General features: G+C 38.7%; 1 protein-coding gene across 1 annotated transcript in view; it reads left to right on the top strand.

Moving 5' to 3' along the window:
• Positions 1 to 21294, top strand: part of LOC150089219 (protein phosphatase methylesterase 1) — a 273882-nt gene that overhangs the window by 43206 nt on the left and 209382 nt on the right. Inside the window, exon 3 of the mRNA XM_090390380.1 lies at positions 3650 to 3742. Coding sequence (XP_090246506.1) covers positions 3650 to 3742 — 93 coding nt within the window. The remainder of the gene's footprint in view (positions 1 to 3649; positions 3743 to 21294) is intronic.

The raw sequence follows: 21294 nt of genomic DNA, 5'->3' as shown, positions 1-21294 counted from the left end.
TTCTATATCGCCTGATAATTTATATGCATCCCCTGCATTTTTATTCTCTGGCACAAGTCTCATTATTTCAGCTGATTTCCATTTAGGTTTAAGCCTCAAAATGTATTTCTTAGCTGGTATGAAAAGCCTAGTAGCATTTCATGATTTCCTTGAAAGGTTCCAATTTAGAATTTGCTGATGGTAATGTAATCATTTAATTCCACTGTACAGAATTTACATACTATCTCAGTATGTAAATTCTGAGTTTACATACGGTCTCAGACTACTTTAGTCTCCTTTACGAAAGTAAAAACCCCTTCCCTTTATCCTTGACGGTAGTTTACATCTTTAAATAAACCCCACATTAATACACCATGATTGCTGCCTCCTAGTGGTTCTTTTATCTGCAGATTCTTAATGCATGAATAGTCACTGCTGATAATGAGATCAATACTATTGCTCTCTTGTTGACGCTCTAACATGCTGCTGTAGAAAACCATTCATAAAATAAGTCAATAAAAGTCTTTCTAGTATGTGAGTGACCAACTGCCAAGTAGTAGTAGTAGTGGCATGTGATGCAAGAAAGCAAGTGTATGAGCTTATGCAGCATCAGCCAAAAAAAAAAAAAAAAAAAAAAATCACACCATTCCCTCCAAATGCCTGTCCAGTTCCTCCTTAAATTTATTCAACCTATCAACTTCCACAACGACAGATGGAAGTTTGTTCCAGCAATTAACCACCCGCTGGCTAAAGGCAAATTTCCGCACATCTATTCTACATCTGTCCTTTCTTAATTTGAATTTATGCCCCCTTAGGTTCGTAATCTGAACAAGTGGAAGGATCCCATCAGAATTCAGTGTGCTCAACCCATTCAAGGCCTTATACACCTCAATCAGATCACCGCACAGGTGCCTAGTCTACAGCCACTGCAATTTGCAGAACTTAAGCCTCTCTTGATAAGAGGATCCCTTCATTCCCCTCACCAATCTCTGTACACACTCAAGCACATCTACATCCTTCCTAAAATGAGGCCTCCAGACCTGTACGCAGTACTCAAGGCGTGGCCTGACCATTGCCTTATACAGAGGGACAGTCACCTCCTTTTCCCTGCTAGCAAAATTCCTATATATCATTGATAAAACCCCATGACCTGCCCTGGCAGCCTGTCTACATTGCTCAGAAAACTTCATATCTGACTGCACAATTACTCCCAGGTCTTTTTCATTTTCTACCACCTTAAGTGTAGTACCACACAGATGGTACGTTTCTCTGGGGTTACTTCTACCCATATGCAGTTCCAACCAATATCTGGAATGTTAAAATTCCCTCTCCCCATAAGACATTCTGATTTACTGGCCTGCTCATCAGAGTCATTAGGCCTATATCACCCTTCTACTCTCATTTTTGCTTTCCCTGTGTTTATAGTTACACCAAACTGAATCAACGTTGCACTGGTTGCCCATGTCAACTGGATGCACTGCCTTAGATTTTATGTGCTTCTTAACTAAGAGCATAACCCCTCCCCTCCTATCCTGTCTATCCTTCCTGTACAGTGGAGTTGGGGAGATGACCCAGTGCAACTTGACAGTCAACACTGTCCTTTTCATACACATTGTACTCCCCACATTCAAAAATTGTGTCTGTTATATCTGAGTGACATGACATTTCTGATATCTCCACAATGTCTGCATTTGATTTTATTTCTGCAATTTTTGGAAAATGTTTAATTGATCTTCTTTCAGTTTTTGTGCCGAAAGATTTCCTTTTTATCTTTGATTTGATTTTTAATTCTGAAGCAGTGAGTCCAACTTCATAATCTGAAGCAATATAACATAACAATGGTAACATCATATTCAGAGCTCTTGTGGATAACACAGTTGGTTTAATTGCCATCCTCTCCACACCAGGTGGAAAAAACATGAGTTCACATCTTATTATTAACAAACGGAATTTCTGCAGGTCTCTTTCACATTGTGGTTGAGTTAGTTGGTCTCAGACAAGTGTAGCTTGGCTTTTTCTTCCAGAAACTTAGGTCTTCTTCCTTCAAACAGCAAATTGACCACAGAACACAAGCAGTTTGCAGACATATTATATACAGCATGATATGGCCTAAATTTCTGGCTTGCCTAAAACCCTACAATGACTAGCCACCATAATCAGAGCTAATTCAGAAATTGAAAAAAAAAAAAAACGTGTGAGTTGTGTTTTCATCATCTTTTCACATCTGGCAAAGCAATATTGAGGTGAGGGTTAAAAAAATAATTTTAATATTTTAGAAAACTGATCACATTTTTTTGAATGTATGCAATTCATGAAGATAGTAGTGGAGTAGCATTTTTGTGTACTTAAAACCACAAATAAGCATAAAAAAAACTACACACCTCATAATTTAGTAAATAATGTTATTTAGAAAAACTAATATAAAGTAACTTATAAGTTATTTTATAAGTTAATATATTAATTTTTGGTATTATCTTATTAAATTATTTACATTTAAAAATTGGTACCGTACCTGACCCGCAACCCAACACACGCAGGACTATTCGTAAGTGCCTGTTTCCTTTTTTGCTTCAACAATTTCTCTTCTGCTTTCGTCTCAATTACCACAAAACCTTTAGCTCCTAGTTATAGCTTGTTATAGTTCTGGTACTCTGAACCTTATAAATTCTTCATGTGCAAATGTAGATGCAAAATATTTATATTTAGTTTGTCAGTAATCTGAACAGGATTGTAAGTAGTTACAGCATTCAGGAGCTAACATGCCAACCTAATGCTTCATACAAGTACCACAGAATCGAAAAACTCTATTGAGTTGCTAATGGCAGACAATCTCATGATTTTCTGACTCTTTCCTTGGTGTCATAAAGTATTTAGAGAAATACTAATATGCCTTACTTCTAAAACAACTATATTGTATGTTACTGTGTTTATTTGGAAGTAGTTGGAACATGGTAAGAACTTATATGGTTAAAAGTTTCTGCCACACATAACATAACGTGGAAAGAGGCAAGCAGCCAATTTTTTTTTTTTTTTTTTTGTAGTCATAGTTTAGTTAGTTGAAAGCATGATTTTAAGGGTGGAAGTTAATGTACACGTGATGTGTTGAATGAGAACAGAAAAAAAGGGTGCTTTCCACTCGTCATGAATTTTGTTTAGTAACCTTGGCAGTTCATACAAATTTGGGAAAATAGAAACAACAGGTTGAGCTCATTGGTATGATACAAGCAGTAGCAGAAGATCACAGATTCCGTTACTTCATAATGACCATGAGTTTTTTTTTTTGAAGATTTTTTTATTATTATTTAATTTTTATATACATCCTACAATGTTCTTTAAGGAAAACCACTATTTCCCCCCCCCCCCACACACACACAGTAAATAAATTTTGTTTATTTAATTTCCTGCCATACAGTTAGATAGCCCCATTTAATGAGTTTTAGCTGTAAATATTTTATAATCTTTTATTTTATTATAAACTTTCTTTTGAATTGGTCGATGTCAATAAGAACTTATCCAATTCCCAACCTCAGAGGAGTTTGTTAACCATTTTAAAGTATTGATTACTACACTTTTTTTTTTTTTTTTTTCAGGTAATTATAATTGTACAATTGTAAGATCATGTAATTCATTATACTCTTGATTTTGAAATATTTATTTAACAGAACTGCAGATATTCAGAGTTTATTGTTCTGGTGGATCAGGTCCACTTTTATTAATGTTACATGGAGGTGGCTACAGCGGTCTTACCTGGGCATTATTTTCTGTGAGTACCACTTTTTTAAAATAATAGATAAAATAACTATAGGCAGGGTGCACCAAGGGTGTTTGCCGCCTGGGTGCGAGAAATAATTTGCCACCCTTTAGGCCTTTTAGATCAACTTTTTTCTCATCAGTCACTGAAAAGTTGATGAAAATGAGTTTGATTCATATGCACATGTCTTATTTTGAAGAATAAATGCACAAATCATAATATGTTGTGGGTTGAAATTAACTATATAATATTGATGTAAATACACCATAGTTTACCCATAAGTTTAAGGCCTCTGTAGCCCAGTGGTCAGGAGTGGGAGTGAAGTAGCACACGCTTTTGAGTAGACTGGAGTTCAAGCCCCTGACTGCTAAATACGGCTGATCTACCAACCCGCACTGGACCAGCGTGGCAGATTGTGGTCCATTTCCCTCTGCATGAATTGTTGAGGAGGCTTCCATTCTGCAGTGAGTTGATAATGGCTGCAGTTTACCTTTTTTTCTTTTATTTTTTTTTAACTACATGTAATAGTGTAAAGGCGTCATTTGATTTTATCTCATATTGTGGCTACCTTCACAATGAGATACCAGGTATTGCACTACTTCGAATAAACAACGCTTCTCTAATAGAGAAGACTACTGTTATTTATTCTCAGTGGTCACAACCACCCAGATGCATTTCGGAGCTTGTTGGCTCACTCATTGGTAGGTGTCTCCTCTATTAGAGAAGCGTTGTGTATTTGAAGTAGTACAATACCTGGTATCTCTTTGTGAAGGTAGCCGCAATATGAGATAAAATCAAACGACGCCTTTACACTACTACATGTAGTTAAATTTATGGGTAAACTATGGTGTATTTACACCAATATTATATAGTACATGTCTTATGGACCTAGGTCTTTACATTAGTCTGGCAAAGATGTCGGTCTGATACTGGTGCATTGTCCGGTCGTCTTAACCATCGTACGATGACCGGCAAAAAAAACGTCAAATGCCTTTTCTATCAGAGTCAAATTTATTTATTTGCTTTCTGTATAGGTTAAAATTTTTTTTTATGGAGCAATAAAAACGCAACTAGTAGATTTTTGTCATCAAAGAAAGTATCTAATTGTGATTGCAATGATTCTCCAGTTTTTTTGCCCTTTTCAGATGTTGGTTCAAAAATTCATGAAATTGAAGTAGTAACTTTTTTTATACTCTCCTCTTTTTCTAATTTTCTTTCAGTAGGCTGCGCCAGAAAGTATTTTTTTTTGTCAGCCATCTAAAGTGAATGATTCAGCAAATTGTTATTTAAATAAATAATATTTAACCAAAAAAAAAAAAAAAAAAGAAAGGTAATTATAATTATAAATCATCAAAAGTTATATATTTTTTATCCAAAATTATTAAAATTTAATTTTAATTTTCTGCCCCATTACTTAAGTGACCTAAAGTAATAATTCATAATTATTATTTTAAGTCACTTATTATTAATTAAAAAAAATCTTTTATAATTTTTTGTTGAGATTTGTAATATAAGAATTATATAATTTAATGGCCTTTAGCGTCGGCACCCCTAAATATTTAGCACCCAGGTGCGATGCACCCTTTGCACCCCTGGTTGGCGTGCCCCTGACTATAGGTATGCTATGTTTGTGCTTTATTAGTTCTTGTTGTACTTAATATACTCTTTTATCATATCCATAGAAAAAAATTGATACATAAAAATGCTAAGTATTATTTCTAAAAACTACAGAGAGATCTTTTCTATCACCTCTCAAATAGAGTTGGTATTAAATTGGAACATTCTTTAATTTACATTTGAAGAGTATAATTAGTATCCAGTAGCTATTTTTTCAGGCTGTTTCTTTTTTGCTGTCATAGTAAATTATGTGGAATTAAAAAATTATATTGATTGTAACCAAAAAAAAAAAAAAAAATTACACCAGGGTATACTTGTTTGATTTAGGGATTAGCATTAGCATTAGTTGATGCATTGATGCAAGAAAGGAAGCTTATAGAGCATCAGCCAAAAAAAAAAAAAAAAACCCTTTCCATTTCACCCATCCAGTCACTCCAAATGTTTGACTAGTTCAGCCTTAAATTTATTTAAGCTATCAACTTCCTCAACAATAGATGGAAAACTGTTCCAGCAATCAACTATCCCGCTGGCTAAAGGCAAACTTCTGCACATCTGTTCTACAACTGTCTTTTCTCAATTTGAATCTATGCCCCCTTTGGTTCTTAATTTCAGTAAGTGAAAGTATCGCATCAGCATTGAGCCTGCTCAAACCATTCAAGGCTTTGTACATCTCAGTCAGATCACCTTGCAGGTGCCTAGTCTCCAGATGCTGCGACTGAATTTAAGGATTTAAGCCTCTCCTGGTAAGAGAAACCTTTTGTTCCTCTCACCAATCTTTTTGTCCTTCTCTGTACTCTTTCTAGCAACTCTACATCCTTCCTAAAATGAGGTCTCCCGACCTGTACGCAGTACTCAAGGTGCAGCCTGACTATTGCCTTATACAAAGGTATAATCACCTCCTTCTCTCTTCTAACAAAATTCCTATGTATCATTCACAAAACTCCATGACCTGCTCTGGCAGCCCATCTGCACTGCTCAGAGAACCCCAGGTCTTTTTAATTTTCAACCTCCCTGACTGTAGTACCATACAGTTGGTACATTTCTCTTGGTTACTGCTACCCATATGCAGTATTTTGCATTTGTCAATATTAAACTTCAGTTGCCACTTCTCAGCCCATCTACCAAACTTTTCTAGATACTGTTGCAGTAGCATACTGTGTTTACTATCATTAACAACTCTGCCAACCTTTGTATCATCTGCAAACTTGGACATTAAGCCTGATTACCTTCATCGATATCATTAATAAATACACAAAACAACAATCGGCCTAGCATCGAACCCTGGGAGCCTCCCCTAATAACATTAGTCCACATAGAGTAGTGTCCATTTCTTACCACTCTCTGCTGTCTCCTAACCATCCCCTTAGCCATTGCAGCAGATTACCCATAATGCCATACCACTCCAATTTTTACAGCATCCATGTGCAACAGTATCAAAAGTTTTCCTGAAATCCAAGTATATGATATCAAAATTATTTTTTGCATCCAGTTCCTTTGTGACCACATCGTAGTATCCAATAAAATTGGTCAGACAAAACTTTCCATTAACAAACCCATGCTGTGCCAGAACTATTACGGTGTCTGAACTGTGTTGTCTGGGTGATCCTGATTCACCTCTTTAACCCCCTTTGTGAATTGGGGATCCACGGGAACATCCTCTGAATCTAAGAATGCTGTCATAATTATGGCCAAGGGTTTGCTTACTTCCCTCTCTGCCTCCTTCAATATAACTGGATAGATTCCATCTGCCCCAGGTGCCTTTTTTTATGTTTAGCTTCAAGAATTGCTCCTCCACTTTGCTCTCCGTTATTACAGAATCATTTAGCTGCCTGTGAGAGTTTAGTAAACTTCTGTCCTTCCCTTCCTTATAGAATTCCTCATGTGTGAATGTAGATGCAAAATACTCATTCAGTATGTCAGCTATCTAAGCAAGATCATCAACATTCAAACCACCAACATCAAGTGGACCAATCTGATTAATCCTCTTCTTTCTAGAGTTTACCTAAGTAAAGAAGTCTTTGTTGTTTTTCTTTGCATCCTTTGCCAAGGATTTCTCATAATCAGCCTTTGCTTGCCTAACCTCCTTTGTGACTTGATTGCAGACTAGCTTATATCTGCTGGGCTTCTGTGTCTCCTGCTAATTTATATGCGTCCCACGCATTTTTCTTCTCTGCCACGAGCCTCATTTGTTCATCTGACATCATTTAGGCCTAAATCTTGAACAGTATTTCTTAGTTGGTATGAAAAGCATAGTAGCTTCCAAGATTAATTCCCTGAAGGCCTTCCATTTAGAAAATACAGTTTTTACTATCATCAGTTGATCCCACTGTATAGAATTCAAAAACTTCCTGAAACCACCGTAGTCAGATTTACGAAAATAAAAAACCCTTCCCTTTACCCTTGATGGTAGTTACATCTTAAGTTTTTTTTTTTTTTTTTTTATGTGAACCCCAAACACGAGAGGTATTAGAACCTATAGTACTTAGTACCGTGTTTGGGTCGGAGGTTGAGAAGACGAAAGAAGATATTTGTTGACATTGGACTTGAACTTTTGAAGATTGTAATTTTCAGGAAATACATATGAAGGAAGGTTGTTCCAGAAAACGGCAGTTGAATGAATAAATGAGGAAGATGAAAAGTTGGTTCTGTGGGTTTGAAGTTGGACAGTAAATGGATGTTGGCTGGTGGCAGCACGTGTTCGGACTGTTTTGAAAGAGAGAGCGGGAATTATAGAAGTCAATCCAGAAGAACAGTGCCCATGGAAGTATCTGTAGAAGAGGCATGCAGCAGAAACAGTATGTCTATGAGAAAGCGAGTGGAGAGATTCTGTTAGAGATGAATCATTAATTAACCTAACTGCCCTCTTCTGAATGGAATCAAGAAACTTGAGAGACGTTTTGGGGGGCACCACTCCAGATGTGGGAACAATATTCCATGGCAGGGTGGATTTGCGATTTATACAGAGTGAGCAGCTGTTTAGAAGAAAAGTAACACCGAGAGCGAAAGAGAAAACCAAGTTTTTCAGATGCAGAGGAAGCAATGTTTGTAATGTGCTTGTGCCAAGAGAGATTAGAAGTCAGGGTAATCCACAAAAGAGATATCATTTTGCCTAGAAATCGGAGTGTCACTAAAGATAAGCATAGGAGCAGAAGAATCCTTTTTGCGAAATATAAGACAATACTGAGTTTTAGAAGGGTTGAAATCAACTAAGTTACCTTTGCCCCACTGGAGAATTACCTGAAGATCGGCATTTAAGGAATTGGTAGCAGATTTTCGAGAAGTTGAAGCTGATTGAGCAGGGTGAGGTTTCTCAAAATGGAAAGTGGAATGCAATGTGCTATCATCTGCAAACCTATGAATAGGATTTCCACTCAATGGAAGAAGATCATTAATATACAAGAGGAAAAGAGTGGGGGAAAGAACTGAACCTTGGGGGACGCCGGCATTAGTGGAGAAGTTAGAAGACAGAGAGCCATCTACCATCACCCTCAGTGAGCGATCAGAGAGAAAACTGGATAACCAATTACTAAAAACAGTTTGCAAACCATAAGATGGAAGCTTGTTTAGAAGACCTTTATGCCAAACACGATCAAAAGCCTTTGAGATGTCAAGAGCAACTACCTGTGTTTCACCGAACCTTTCCATTGAATTAGTCCATAAATGGGTAACATAAGCCAGAATATCACCAGTGGATCGACACTGACGGAATTCATACTGGCGATCGTTGATCAGACGGAAGGTTTCTAGGTAGTTTTAAGAGTTGGTGGTTAATTGATTTCTCCATTACTTTAGAAAGAGTAGAAGTAATTGAAATGGGACAATAATTGGATGCGAATGATTTGTCACCCTTTTTTAGGAACTGGCTGGATATGAGCAAATTTCCAGCAGAAGGAAAAACACTTTTGGAATAAGAAAGTGAAAAAAGGCGGCAAAGAATAGGAGTAAGTTCAGGAGCACAGGTTTTGAGAACAAGTGGGGAAATACCATCAGGACCTGGAGCTTTCTTAGCATCAAGATTCATCAAAATTCTTCTGATATCCTTTTGACGGAAGACCACAGGAGGCATTGAATGGAGCGTGTTGGGAATGGTGGGAGGTGTTTTACCAAGATCGTTAATACATGAGCTGGAAGAAAAATGGGATGCTAGCAGGTCAGCTTTATCCTTGGCTGAAGTGAAAACAGTACCATCTGGTTTGGACAGAGGTGTAAGCAGAGATTGGCAAAAGTTGCGGCCAATAGCTTTGGCAAGAAGCAAGTTTTCTACTCTTAGCCTGTTCAAACTCTAGTTCGGACTGATTAATAACTGCTTTACAATTGTTGCGAGCTTTGGTGTAGGCAGAAAATGAAACTGAAGAATTAGAAACAAGCCAATTACGATATGCAACATTCTTCTCTTGAACACCTATAGCACATTTATTGGAAAACCAAGGTTTAGATAAAGGATGAGATTTTAGAGTGGAGTGTGGGATAAAGGATTCCATTCCCGCAAGAATAATTTCACTGACATGATCTGAACAAACGTTGACATCAGAAATTTTGAAACAGTAATCCGACCAAGGAAAAGAAGAAAAGAAGTCTCGCAGGTCATCCCATTTTTCATTCTTGTAATGCCAAACAACACGAGGTTGGGAATAGCCATGAGATAAAGGTTCCATTGGAGAAGAGACAATCACCAAGTTGTGATCTGAAGTGCCTAAAGGACCTCTTACTTCAACCGTGTAGAAAGGTTGTTTGTCTGTAGAAAGGTTGTTTGTGAGAAAAAAGATCAAGCGTATTGGCTGTATGATTAGGATAGTCCGGAATTCTTGTAGGTAAATGAACAATCTGTGCAAGGTCATTAGTAATTGCAAAAGCCTTAGCATCTCGACCTGCTGGGTCGGTGTGACTAGAAAACCAAAGCCAGCTGGAGTTGTGAACATTAAAATCACCAAGGAAAAATTACCTCACTGTTAGGAAAGTTGGACTGGAGAAAGTCAAGTTGCAAAGAGAGGAAGTCAAAGAGCTCCAAGTGATTAGTGGAGTTGGGAGAACCGTAGAGACAACAGATGAATTTGACACAATGAGGTAGAGAGATTTTAAGCCAGAGAAGATCAAAGAGAGGAGATTCCAATTTTCCAAGTCTCTGACAGGGAATATCAGAACGGACATATGCACAAGTACCACCTTTGAGGCGAAAGAAATCATACAGCGAATAATTTGGGCATCTGAGATGAGCAGTAGTTGAATCAACCGATAACTGAGATTCTGTTAGAAAAAGTACATGGGGTTTGGCAGACTGCAAGTGGAAATGGACATCGTTGAGATTAGAATTGAGACTACGTATATTTGTGAAATGAATTAGGAAGTGCTTGGGAGGTTTAGATCTTTTCGTAGATAAGCTTGCTCTATTATTTTGACAATTCATGGTGTATTCAATAGTAAGAAAAAAGTGGGTGGGATATGCTGTATGAAGTAATGAAATTTTTGGTTATGGCATACACGTGGTAAGAATATACCCAGATCCTTGACATAACGTGGCCTCGACAATGCTCCCCGCATACACACGACTCGGACTCCCTCCAGTCACTATCTGGCAGAGTAGAGGTAGCAAGATTATACACTAGCTAATCCGGAAGCCTCCTTGAGAGTTACAAATAGGTTCGGTCCGGTGTACTAACTAGCGGCCGGCCTGCGAACACTGTTTTAGAGCTGTACCCTCGAAATGTAAGGAATATTGGATCTCGCCACGACGTTCATCATAAACTCAAAAGTCATCAATCATACTGCATGATGGAAGAGATAGGGAAGGGTTGACCGGAACTTAGCTCTAGAGACTAAACATGGGTTCCACCACTTCAAGCCTCCAATAAGCAAAGTGGTGGTATTTCACTGGTTGATGAGAGTCATCTACCACCTATTACTGCCTGGTAACATAGAGGGACGGCGTTCCTCCATGTGGTGTGGGCGCCACACCTCGACCCTTGCTTACGTTGGTTCGCACCTGGGTGGCCACCCACCATGTACTTGTGCATGGAGGTTATACCCAGGATTACTAACAGTCCCACCATCGTGAAGGTGCAAGCAAATCCCATATCAGTACACTGTGATCGCTGTCACCTGATGGTTTTCCTTTATCTGCAAATTCCTAATGCATGCATCATCACTGTTGATAATCAGATCAAGAGTATTATCCCCTGTGATTGCCCCTCGAACATGTTTCTGTAGAAAACAAACCTCCAATAAATCCACAAAAGTCTTGCTAGCATTCGAGTGGCTAATCTACGAGTCCTAGTCAATATCTGGAAAGTTAAAATCCTCCAATACTAGACATTCTGATTTACTGGCCCACTCTTTATTTCTCTGCACAATAGGTTGTTGTACTCGTCAGAGTCGTTAGGCCTGTAACACACTCCTACTCTCATTTTCCCCTTCCTTGTGTTTATGTCACAAAAAACTGACTCAACATTGCACTGTCCACCCATGTCAATTGGATGTGCTTCATTAGAATTGGTTCTTATCTAACAGCATAACCACCTCCTCCCTTCCTACCTTGTCTATCCTTTCTGTACACATTGTACTCCCCGAAGTCCAATTCTGCACTGCTTATATCTGTGTGATACCATTTAGCATTAGCATTAGTAGAGGCATATGATGCAAGAAAGCAAGCTTATTCAGCGTCAGCCAAAAAAAAAAAAAAAAAAACCACACCACTCCCATTTCACCCCTCCGTTCGCTCGAAATACCTGTCCAGTTGAGCCTTAAATTTGTTTAGGCTATCAACTTCAACAACAAGTGATGGAAGTCGGTTCCACCAACCAACCACCCGCTGGCCAAAGGCAAATTTCCGCACATCTATCCGACATCCATCCTTCCTCAATTTGAATTTATGCCCTCTGAGCTGATTATTCTGAGCAAGATGAAGAATCCCATTGGCATTGAGCATGCTCAAACCATTCAAAGCCTTATACACCTCAATCAGATCACCTCGCCGGTGCCTAGTCTCCAGACTCTGTAATTTGCAAAACTTAAGCCTTTCTTCTTAAGAGCAACCCTTTGTTCCATTCACTAATCTTGTAGCCCTTCTCTGTACCCGTTCCAGCAGCTCTACATCCTTCTTGAAATGAGGCCTCCAGACCTGTATACAGTACTCAAGATGTGGCCTAACCATTGCCTTATACAAGGGAATAATCACCTCCTTATCCCTGCCAGAAAAATTCCTGTATATCATTGACAAGACACCATGAGCTACTCTTGCAGCTCGTCTGCACTGCTCAGAGAACTTCATATCTGCCTGCACAATCACCCCCAGGTCCTTTTCATTCTCCATCACTGTCAGTGTAGTACCACAGAGTTGATACGTTTCTCTGGGGTTACTGTTTCCCATATGTAGTACTTTACATTTGTCAATGTTAAACTTCATTTGCCACCTCTCAGCCCATCTGTTCAACCTTTCCAGATCCTATTGCAGCAGCATAGCGTCAGTGGTGTCCTCAACAACCCTGCCAACCTTTGTATCATCTGCAAATTTGGACATTAAACTTGATATCCCATCATCAATATCATTCATAAACACCGAAAACAACAACAGACCCAACACTGAACCCTGAGGAACTCCACTAATAACATTAGTCCACGTTGAGCAGTGTCCATTGATTACCACTCTCTGTCTTTTGCCACTCAACCATCCCCTTATCCAAAGCAGCAGTTTGCCTCCAATGCCACACTGCTCCAATTTGTGCAGCAGTCTTCCATGTGCAACAGTATCAAAAGCCTTTCTAAGATCCAAATATATAATATCAAAGTTATTCCCTGCATCCAGTTCTTTTGTGACTACCTCATAGTATCCAATCAAATTGGTCAGGCAAGACCTGCCCTTAACAAAACCATGCTGCATCTGAGCTATAACTGAATTCTTGTCTAGATGATCCTGCAGTGCTTCTTTAACCAGTGTCTTCATTAATTTACCTGGAACAGAAGTTAAACTAACAGGTCTATAATTACTTGTGTCAGCCTTTGATCCTCCTTTGTGAATTGGGGTTACATTTGCACATCTCCAGTCTATGGGTACCTCCCCTGAGTCCAAAGAAGCTCTCATAATTATGGCTAGGGGTTTGCTTACTTCCTTTGCTGCCTCCTTTAATATAACTGGATAGATCCCATCCACCCCAGGTGCCTTTTTTATGTTTACCCTCAACAATCTCTCCTCCACTTTCCTCTCAGTTATTACAAAATCATCCAGCTCACTGCCAATGTTTACTTTACCTACGTCATTCTCCTTCCTGAATAACTCCTCATGCGTGAATGTAGATGCAAAATACTCGTTTAGATTGTTAGCCACCTGAGCAGGATCCTCAACTGTTGAACCATCAATATCCAGTGGACCAATCTGATCCATCCCTTTCCTTCTTGAGTTTAAATATGTAAAGAACTCTTTTCTGTTTTTCTTTGCATCCTTTGCCAAGGATTTTTCGTAGTCTGCCTTTGCCTGCCTAATCTCCTTTGTGACTTGGTTACAGACCAACTTATATCTATCATAGGCTTCCATGTCACCCATTAATTTGTATGTATCCCATGCATTTTTCTTCTCTGCCACATGTCTCATTAGTTCATCTGACAACCATTTAGGCCTAAACCTTGAACAATATTTCTTAGTTGGTATGTAAAGCCTGGTAGCCTCCAAGATTAGTTCCTTGAATGCTTCCCATTTTGAGTTTGCTGTTGGTAACGTCATCAGTTGGTCCCACTGTATAGAATTTAAATACTGTCTCAGACCATCATAGTCGCCTTTACGAAAACAAAAACCCTTCCCTTTACCTCTGATGGTAGTTACCTCCTTGAGTAAATCCCACTTCAACACACTGTGATCACTGCCACCTAGTGGTTCATTTATCTGCAGATTCTTAATGCATGAAGAATCACTATTGATAATCAGATCAAGAGTATTGCTCCCTCTTGTTGCCTCACGAACATGCTGATGTAGAAAACAATCATCCAATAAATCCACAAAAGCCTTGCTAGTGTGCGAGTGACCAACCCACAAATTCCAGTCAATATCTGGGAAATTAAAATCCCCCATTATAAGACTCTCCGATTTACTGGCCCACTCTATTTCCCTGTACAATATCTGATTATACTCATCAGAGTCATTAGGCCTATAGCACACTCCTCTCAATTTTGATTTCCCTATGCTTATGTCACACCAAACTGACTCGACACTGCCCTGTCCATTGATGTCGACTGGCTTCACTTCCTTGGACTTTGTGTTTCTTAATTAATAGCATAACCCCTCCTCCCCTCCTGTCCTGTCTATCCTTTCTATACACATTGTATTCCCCAAATTCCAGTTCCGCATTCCTTATATCTGTGTGACACCACGTCTCTGATATCCCAACAATATCTGCCTTTGATGTTTTGAGCAATACCTCAAATTCATCAAATTTATTTACCAAACTTCTAGCATTGGTGTACACGCAGGTATACATGCACCTGTTTCTATTCTTGGCTACCCTAACACAACCCATGTGTTTACTTGTACCGCAATGATTCCCAGCAGTCTCTGAAATATCCTGCATCTTGTTTTTCAGGCTTCTGCTCATTTCAACAGAAGCAGTGCAAGAATCACTTCCACCTCTGCCATTGGCTACTGTTAATCTATTAGTCCTTGTATCCCCCCGACTAGCAGTTTTCCGACCCACCTAACACTGCCTCGACAGCATCAGCAAAAATTCTTGCACCCTTTCTATTTAAGTGTATCCCATCCCTGTAGAAGCAATCTCTCCTGTTAACAAGTACAGTCCAGGCTGAAAAAAATTTTACCCCTTGAGCCTTGCACAATCCCTCCAGGGCCGAATTGATCGACAAGGCTCTCATCATATACTTCCTCCTATCGTGTCTGGGCAGAATTGCAGACACTTTCAAATTCAACCCTAATTCACGGCTTTTTTTCAACAGTGACCTGTACTTGCTAAGTAATTCCACCGGTCTCCTACTCTTAATATCATTAGTGCCAACGTGTACAAGTATATCACCTTTTGTGCCCTTAAAAGATGATATCCGCTCTCCAACATTATCAACCTTTGCCCCTGGCAGAAATACCCTGGTCCTATTCCACCTATCCTTTTTGCAAAGCATGTTCCCCGCTTCCCTGACAATAGAGTCACCAACAACTACTAGTTCCTGTGGGACCAGCGCATTCTGCCTAGGGGGCTGCCTCTGTGTTGCCTGATGACCAAGTGCAAGCTCTGGCGTTGATGTGGGCGGCTGAGAGCTTGATGGGCCCCTCAGTTTATTTCCTTCGAGGCCATCCACCCTGTCCTTCAAGCTCTCATAAAGGCCCATAACAACGCTGAGTTGTCGCCTGATTTCCTTGCACTCCTTACATCGTGCACACACAAAGACATCCCCCTTGGCAGTATCATGTCCCGTACCCGACTGCTCCGCAAACATCAAGCAAACAGTGCATTTTAAAAGACTGTGATTCAGAGGGCAACTGCCCCCCTCGGTTCTCCCCTGAACCAGAGCACTCCCATTAGCTTGAGCCTTTTGCTTTGCTGCTCTGGTCTGAGTCATGATTCCGATTTAATTCAATAAAATTTCAAAACAAAATTAAATCCTTAAGTTATATCCCAAAACAGTTATATGTATTAATTATTTGTTACGATTAATTTGTTATATATATATATATATATATATAGAGTTAAAAGTACAATTTAATTGACAATAAAGTTTATCTAGATTAATAGATTTACTGATTAATTGACAATATTATATTATGCACTATACTACACTAAGGTTATGCTATCGTGTAAAAATGGTGGGAATTCACGAACGGTACTTAACACGTGGATTTGATACCATTACCAATACTAAGTAATACCTACAAAATCTCTGTCTAAGTTAAACTTTAAACTAAGTATCATAACTAGGAATATAACGCTACTCTAGAAATAAGTTAATATGACAATTTAAGCTAATAAATCAGAAAATAAATCAGGAAAAACTTCTCTGTTCCAAGAGCTTCAAAGAGCTTCATTTGCACAGATCCCCACAGTATCTGCCTTTGATCCCTTCATCAGCACTTCAAATTCATGAAATTTATTAACCACACTTCTAGTATTGGTGTATATGTACCTGTTCTTACTTTTAGTTACCCTAACACGTGTATTTATTTGTTCCATGATGACTCCCAGCAGCTCTTGAAGCCCCCAGCAACTATTTTCTAGGCTGCTGCACATTATAATAGAAGCAGTGCAAGAAGTTTCTTCGCCTCTGCCTGCGGCTACTGTTAATATTTTAGTCTGTGAATCCCCCCAAATTAGTAGTGTACCAACCCACCTAACGCTGCCTCGATAGCATCAGCAAATATTATTGCACCCTTTCTAATTACGTTTATCCCATCCCTGTAGAAGCAGTCTCTCCTATTAGCAAGCACAGACCATGCTGGAAAAATATTTTACCCCATGAGCCTTTCATAATCTCTCCAGGGCCAATTGATTAAGGCTCTCATCATATACTTTCTCCTATCATGTCTGGGCAGAATTGCAGACACGTCAAATTCAACCCTAGCTCATGACTTGTTTTCAATATTGACCTGTACTTGTTATGTAAATCTGCAGATCTTTTGCTCTTAAGGTCATTAGTGCAAATGTGTATAACAATATCACCTTTTGTGCCCTTAGATGATATCTGCCCACACCATCATCAACTCTTGTCCCTGGCAGACATACCCTGGTCCTAAATTTTATATTATATTTCTTTTACATAAAGCTAATTTTAGCATACATTTGATAAAATAACATCATATGTGAGAGATAGAGACAGAGAGAGAAGTATTGCAGTAATTATTATGAGATGAAAAACTGAACAGTCCATTGACCTTAAGACTTAACAATTTAGATAATGACACTGGATCATATTCCTGGTCATTATTATTATTATCTAAAAGAATTTGGTGAAAATTTTGGGATCGGATCAAGTTTCTGGTCAGGAATATCTTTTACAGTTTCATCTTTTCAAGACTGTACCAGGTTTGTCTTGTGGCTCACATAGTGAAAGACAAGAAGCTAGTGCAAGATAGATCTGGTGCAGAATTTTATATCTCTATGCTTTGTTCTCAGCAAAGCAGGCAAGGTCTGGATCAATGGCTTGTAGCGGGCCTCTCCAGCTACAGCAATCCCAAGGTGATGAATCAAAATTATCCCTATAAGGAATCATCTTAGAAATAAGTCCTTTCTAATTATGCGTGAGAAACTGACTGAAGAAATTGACAAGGTAGTTTTAATGCATCATTTTAATTAGAATAAGTAACATTAGTCGTCTGCATAGGTGAAGCGTTACTTATTCGAGGTAGCACAATACCATGATAACTTGTTGTGAAGGTATTCACAATATGAGATATAATTAAAACAATACATTAAAACTACCTTGGTAGTAGAAATGATTTGTGTGTATTGCCCATGCATAAACAAACTCCTTCAAACTCTTATGCATTTAGCCAAGAAATATTTTTTAGATGAAACCACACACACTGTGAAGCATGTCTCATATTGTGGATTATACTTCATAACTGGGTTGTCACTCTTGCAATAACAGGGTTACCTGACTGATGAGTAAGCCAGCAAACTTCAAAATGATGCTGTCTGGGTGGGCGCCTCCGTAGCCAGGTGGGAAGGAGCAGCAGTGCGTAGCACACGCTTTTTGATTAGACCGGGGTTCGAGCCCGTCACCACCAAATACGGATGATGCGGAAAGGTCAGGGAATGACCACCGCATATGCCGGAGCAATATGGCCTTAGTTGCTAATGCTCCTAAAAACCAAAAAAACAACAACAACAACAACTGTCTGGGTGGTGGTATCCGCCGAGAATAAGTAACATTAGTCTTCTCCATAGGTGAAGCGTTACTTACTTGAGGTAGTGCAATACCATGGCATCTCATTGTGAATGTATTCACAATATGAGATATAATTAAAACAATGAATTAAAACTACTTTGGTAGTAGAAATTATGTGCGTACATTACCCATGCATAAACAAACTCCATAATGCTAATGTGATTGGACTTACTGAGATGTGGTGCCATTCAGAGATACACGATGAAGAATATACAAGAATCTTCCCTAAGCAGTCAAATAAAAGTAATGCTGATGTTGAGTTAGTCATGTGAAGTAACAATAAAGGGAAGATGATAGCAGGCATATGTTATAGGCCAAATGACTCTGAAGAGTATAACAAAATCTCTTTAGGCAATTTGAATGGGCTGGAAAGTATAACTAATTCATTATGGGCATTTTAAACTTACCTTCTATAGTGATCACAATACAATGAAATGTATTGTATGTGAATAAATCTGTGCTGAAAGGTAAAGGCAAGAGTTTCAATTTCAAGAGAGGAAACTATAAGGGACTGAGATATTTCTTGGGCTCGATTAACTGGAGATACTATTGGTATCGGATACAAATATGCTATGAGAAAAGTTCAAGGGATTTATCCTCCCCGTCATAAACATATTCGTATCAGTGGTCAAATTCCATAAATGTAAGATCTCCACATCATAAACGTATTCGTATCAGTGGTCAAATTCCATAAATGTAAGATCTGCACGTCATAAACGTTTTCGTATTAGTGGTCAAATTCCATAAATGTAAGATATAAAGATTGATGACAGGTAAAGTTTAACAGTTTGAATGAGGAAAATAAACAAGCATGGGCACGAGACAATTACAGATAATCATGTGATTCCAATTTGTATCATAATAAAATATGTAACAAAACCACTGATGAATTTGGGCAGAAGCTGATTATCAGAAAGCATTAGCATTAGTAGAGGCATATGATGCAAGAAAGCAAGCTTACGCAGCATCAGTGAAAAAAAAAAAAAAAAAAAAAAAAAAGACAGCTCCAATTTCACCCCTCCATTCTTTCCAGATATCTGTCCAGCTCAGTCTTAAATTTATTTAGGCTATCAACTTCCACAACAAAAGGATGGAAGTCTGTTCCACCAGGAAGTCTGTTGGCTAAAGGAAGTCCTTTAGCCAACTACCTGCTGGCTAAAGGCAAACTTATGCACATCTATCCTACATCTGTCTTTCCTCAATTTGAATTTATGCCCTCTCAGGTGATTATTCTGAGAAAGAGGTAGAATCCCATCAGAATTGAGCATGCTCAAACCATTCAAGGCTTTATACACCTCAATCAGATCATCTCGCAGGTGCCTAGTCTCCAGACACTGTAATTGCAAAATTTAAGCCTTTCTTCATAAGAGCAACCCTTTGTTCCATTCACTAATCTTGTTGCCCATTTTTGTACTCGTTCGAACAGCTCTACATCCTTCTTAAAATGAGGCCTCCAGATGTATACAGTACTAAAGGTGTGGCCTGACCATTGCCTTATACAAGGGAATAATCACCTCCTTATCCTTGCTAGAAAAATTCCTCTATATCATTGACAAGACACTATGAGAGCTACTCTTGCAGACTGTCTGCACTACTCAGAAAACTTCATATCTGTCTGCATAATTACCACAGGTCCTTTTCGTTGTCTACCACTGTCAGTGTAGTACCACAGAGTTGATACATCACTCTGGGGTTACTGCTTCCCATACGTAGTACTTTACATTTGTCAATGTTAAACTTCATTTACCACCTCTCAGCCCATCTACTCAACTTTTCTAGATCCTGTTTCAGCAACGTATTGTCATTAGTGTCCTTAACAACCCTGCCAACCTTCATATCATCTACAAACTTGGTCATTAAGCTTGATATACCATCATCAATATCATTTATAAATACAGAAAACAACAATGGACCCAACACTGAACCTTGAGGGACTACACTAATAACATTAGTCCACGATGAGCAGTATCCATTGATTACCACTCTCTGTTTTCTCCCACTCAACTATCCCTTTAACCATAGCAGAAATTTGTCTCCAATGCCACACTGCTCTAATTTGTTCAGCAGTCTTCCATGTGCAACAGATCAAAAGCCTTTCTAAGATCCAAATATATGATATCAAAGTTATTCCCTGCATCCAGTTCCTTTGTGACCACATCATAGAATCCAATCAAATTGGTCAGGCAAGACTTTCCCTTAACAAAACCATGCTGTGTCCAAGCTATAACTGAAGTCTTGTCTGGATGATTCTGCAGTGCTTCTTTAACCAGTGCCTCCATTAATTTTCCTGTAACAGAAGTTAAACTAATAGGTCTATAATTACTTGTGTTGCCCTTTGTCCTCCTTTGTGAATTGGGGTCACATTTGCACATCTCCAGTCCGTGGGTACCTCCCCTGAGTCCATGGAAGCTCTCATAATTATGACTAAGGGTTTGCTTACTTCCTTTGCTGCCTCCTTTGATATAACTGGATAGATCCCATCCACCCTGGGTGCCTTTTTTATGTTTATCTTCAAAATTTCTCCTCCACCTTCCTCTCAGTTATTACAAAATCATCTAGCTCACTGCCATAGTTTAACTCTTCTCTGGCATTCCCCTTCCCTGAATAACTCCTCATGGGTGAATGTAGATGCAAAATACTCATTTAGTTTGTTAGCCACCTGAGCAGTATCATCAACAGTTGAACCATCAATATCCAGTGGACCGATCTGATTCATCCCTTTCCTTCTAGAGTTTACATAGGTAAAGAAGTCTTTGTTGTTTTCATTTGCATCCTTTGCCAAGGATTTCTCATAATCTGCCTTTGCTTGCCTAATCTCCTTTGTGACTTGGTTACAGACTAACTTATATCTGTCATAAGCTTCCATGTCACCCATTAATTTATATATATCCCATGCATTTTTCTTCTCTGCCATATTTCTCATTAGTTCATCTGGCATCCATTTAGGCCTAAACTTTCAACAGTATTTCTTAGTTGGTATGTAAAGCCTAGTAGCTCTCAAGATTAATTTTTTGAATGCTTCCCATTGTGAATTTGCTGTTGGTAACATCATGAGTTGGTCCCACCATATAGAATTT

The sequence above is a fragment of the Mastigoproctus giganteus genome, chromosome 2 (genome assembly GCF_048544385.1).
Source record: "Mastigoproctus giganteus isolate SK-2022 chromosome 2, ASM4854438v1, whole genome shotgun sequence".
Classification (NCBI taxonomy): Eukaryota; Metazoa; Arthropoda; class Arachnida; order Uropygi; family Thelyphonidae; genus Mastigoproctus; species Mastigoproctus giganteus.
The sequence above is the reverse complement of the archived record's forward strand: the minus strand, read 5'-3'. Positions and strand labels throughout refer to the sequence as shown.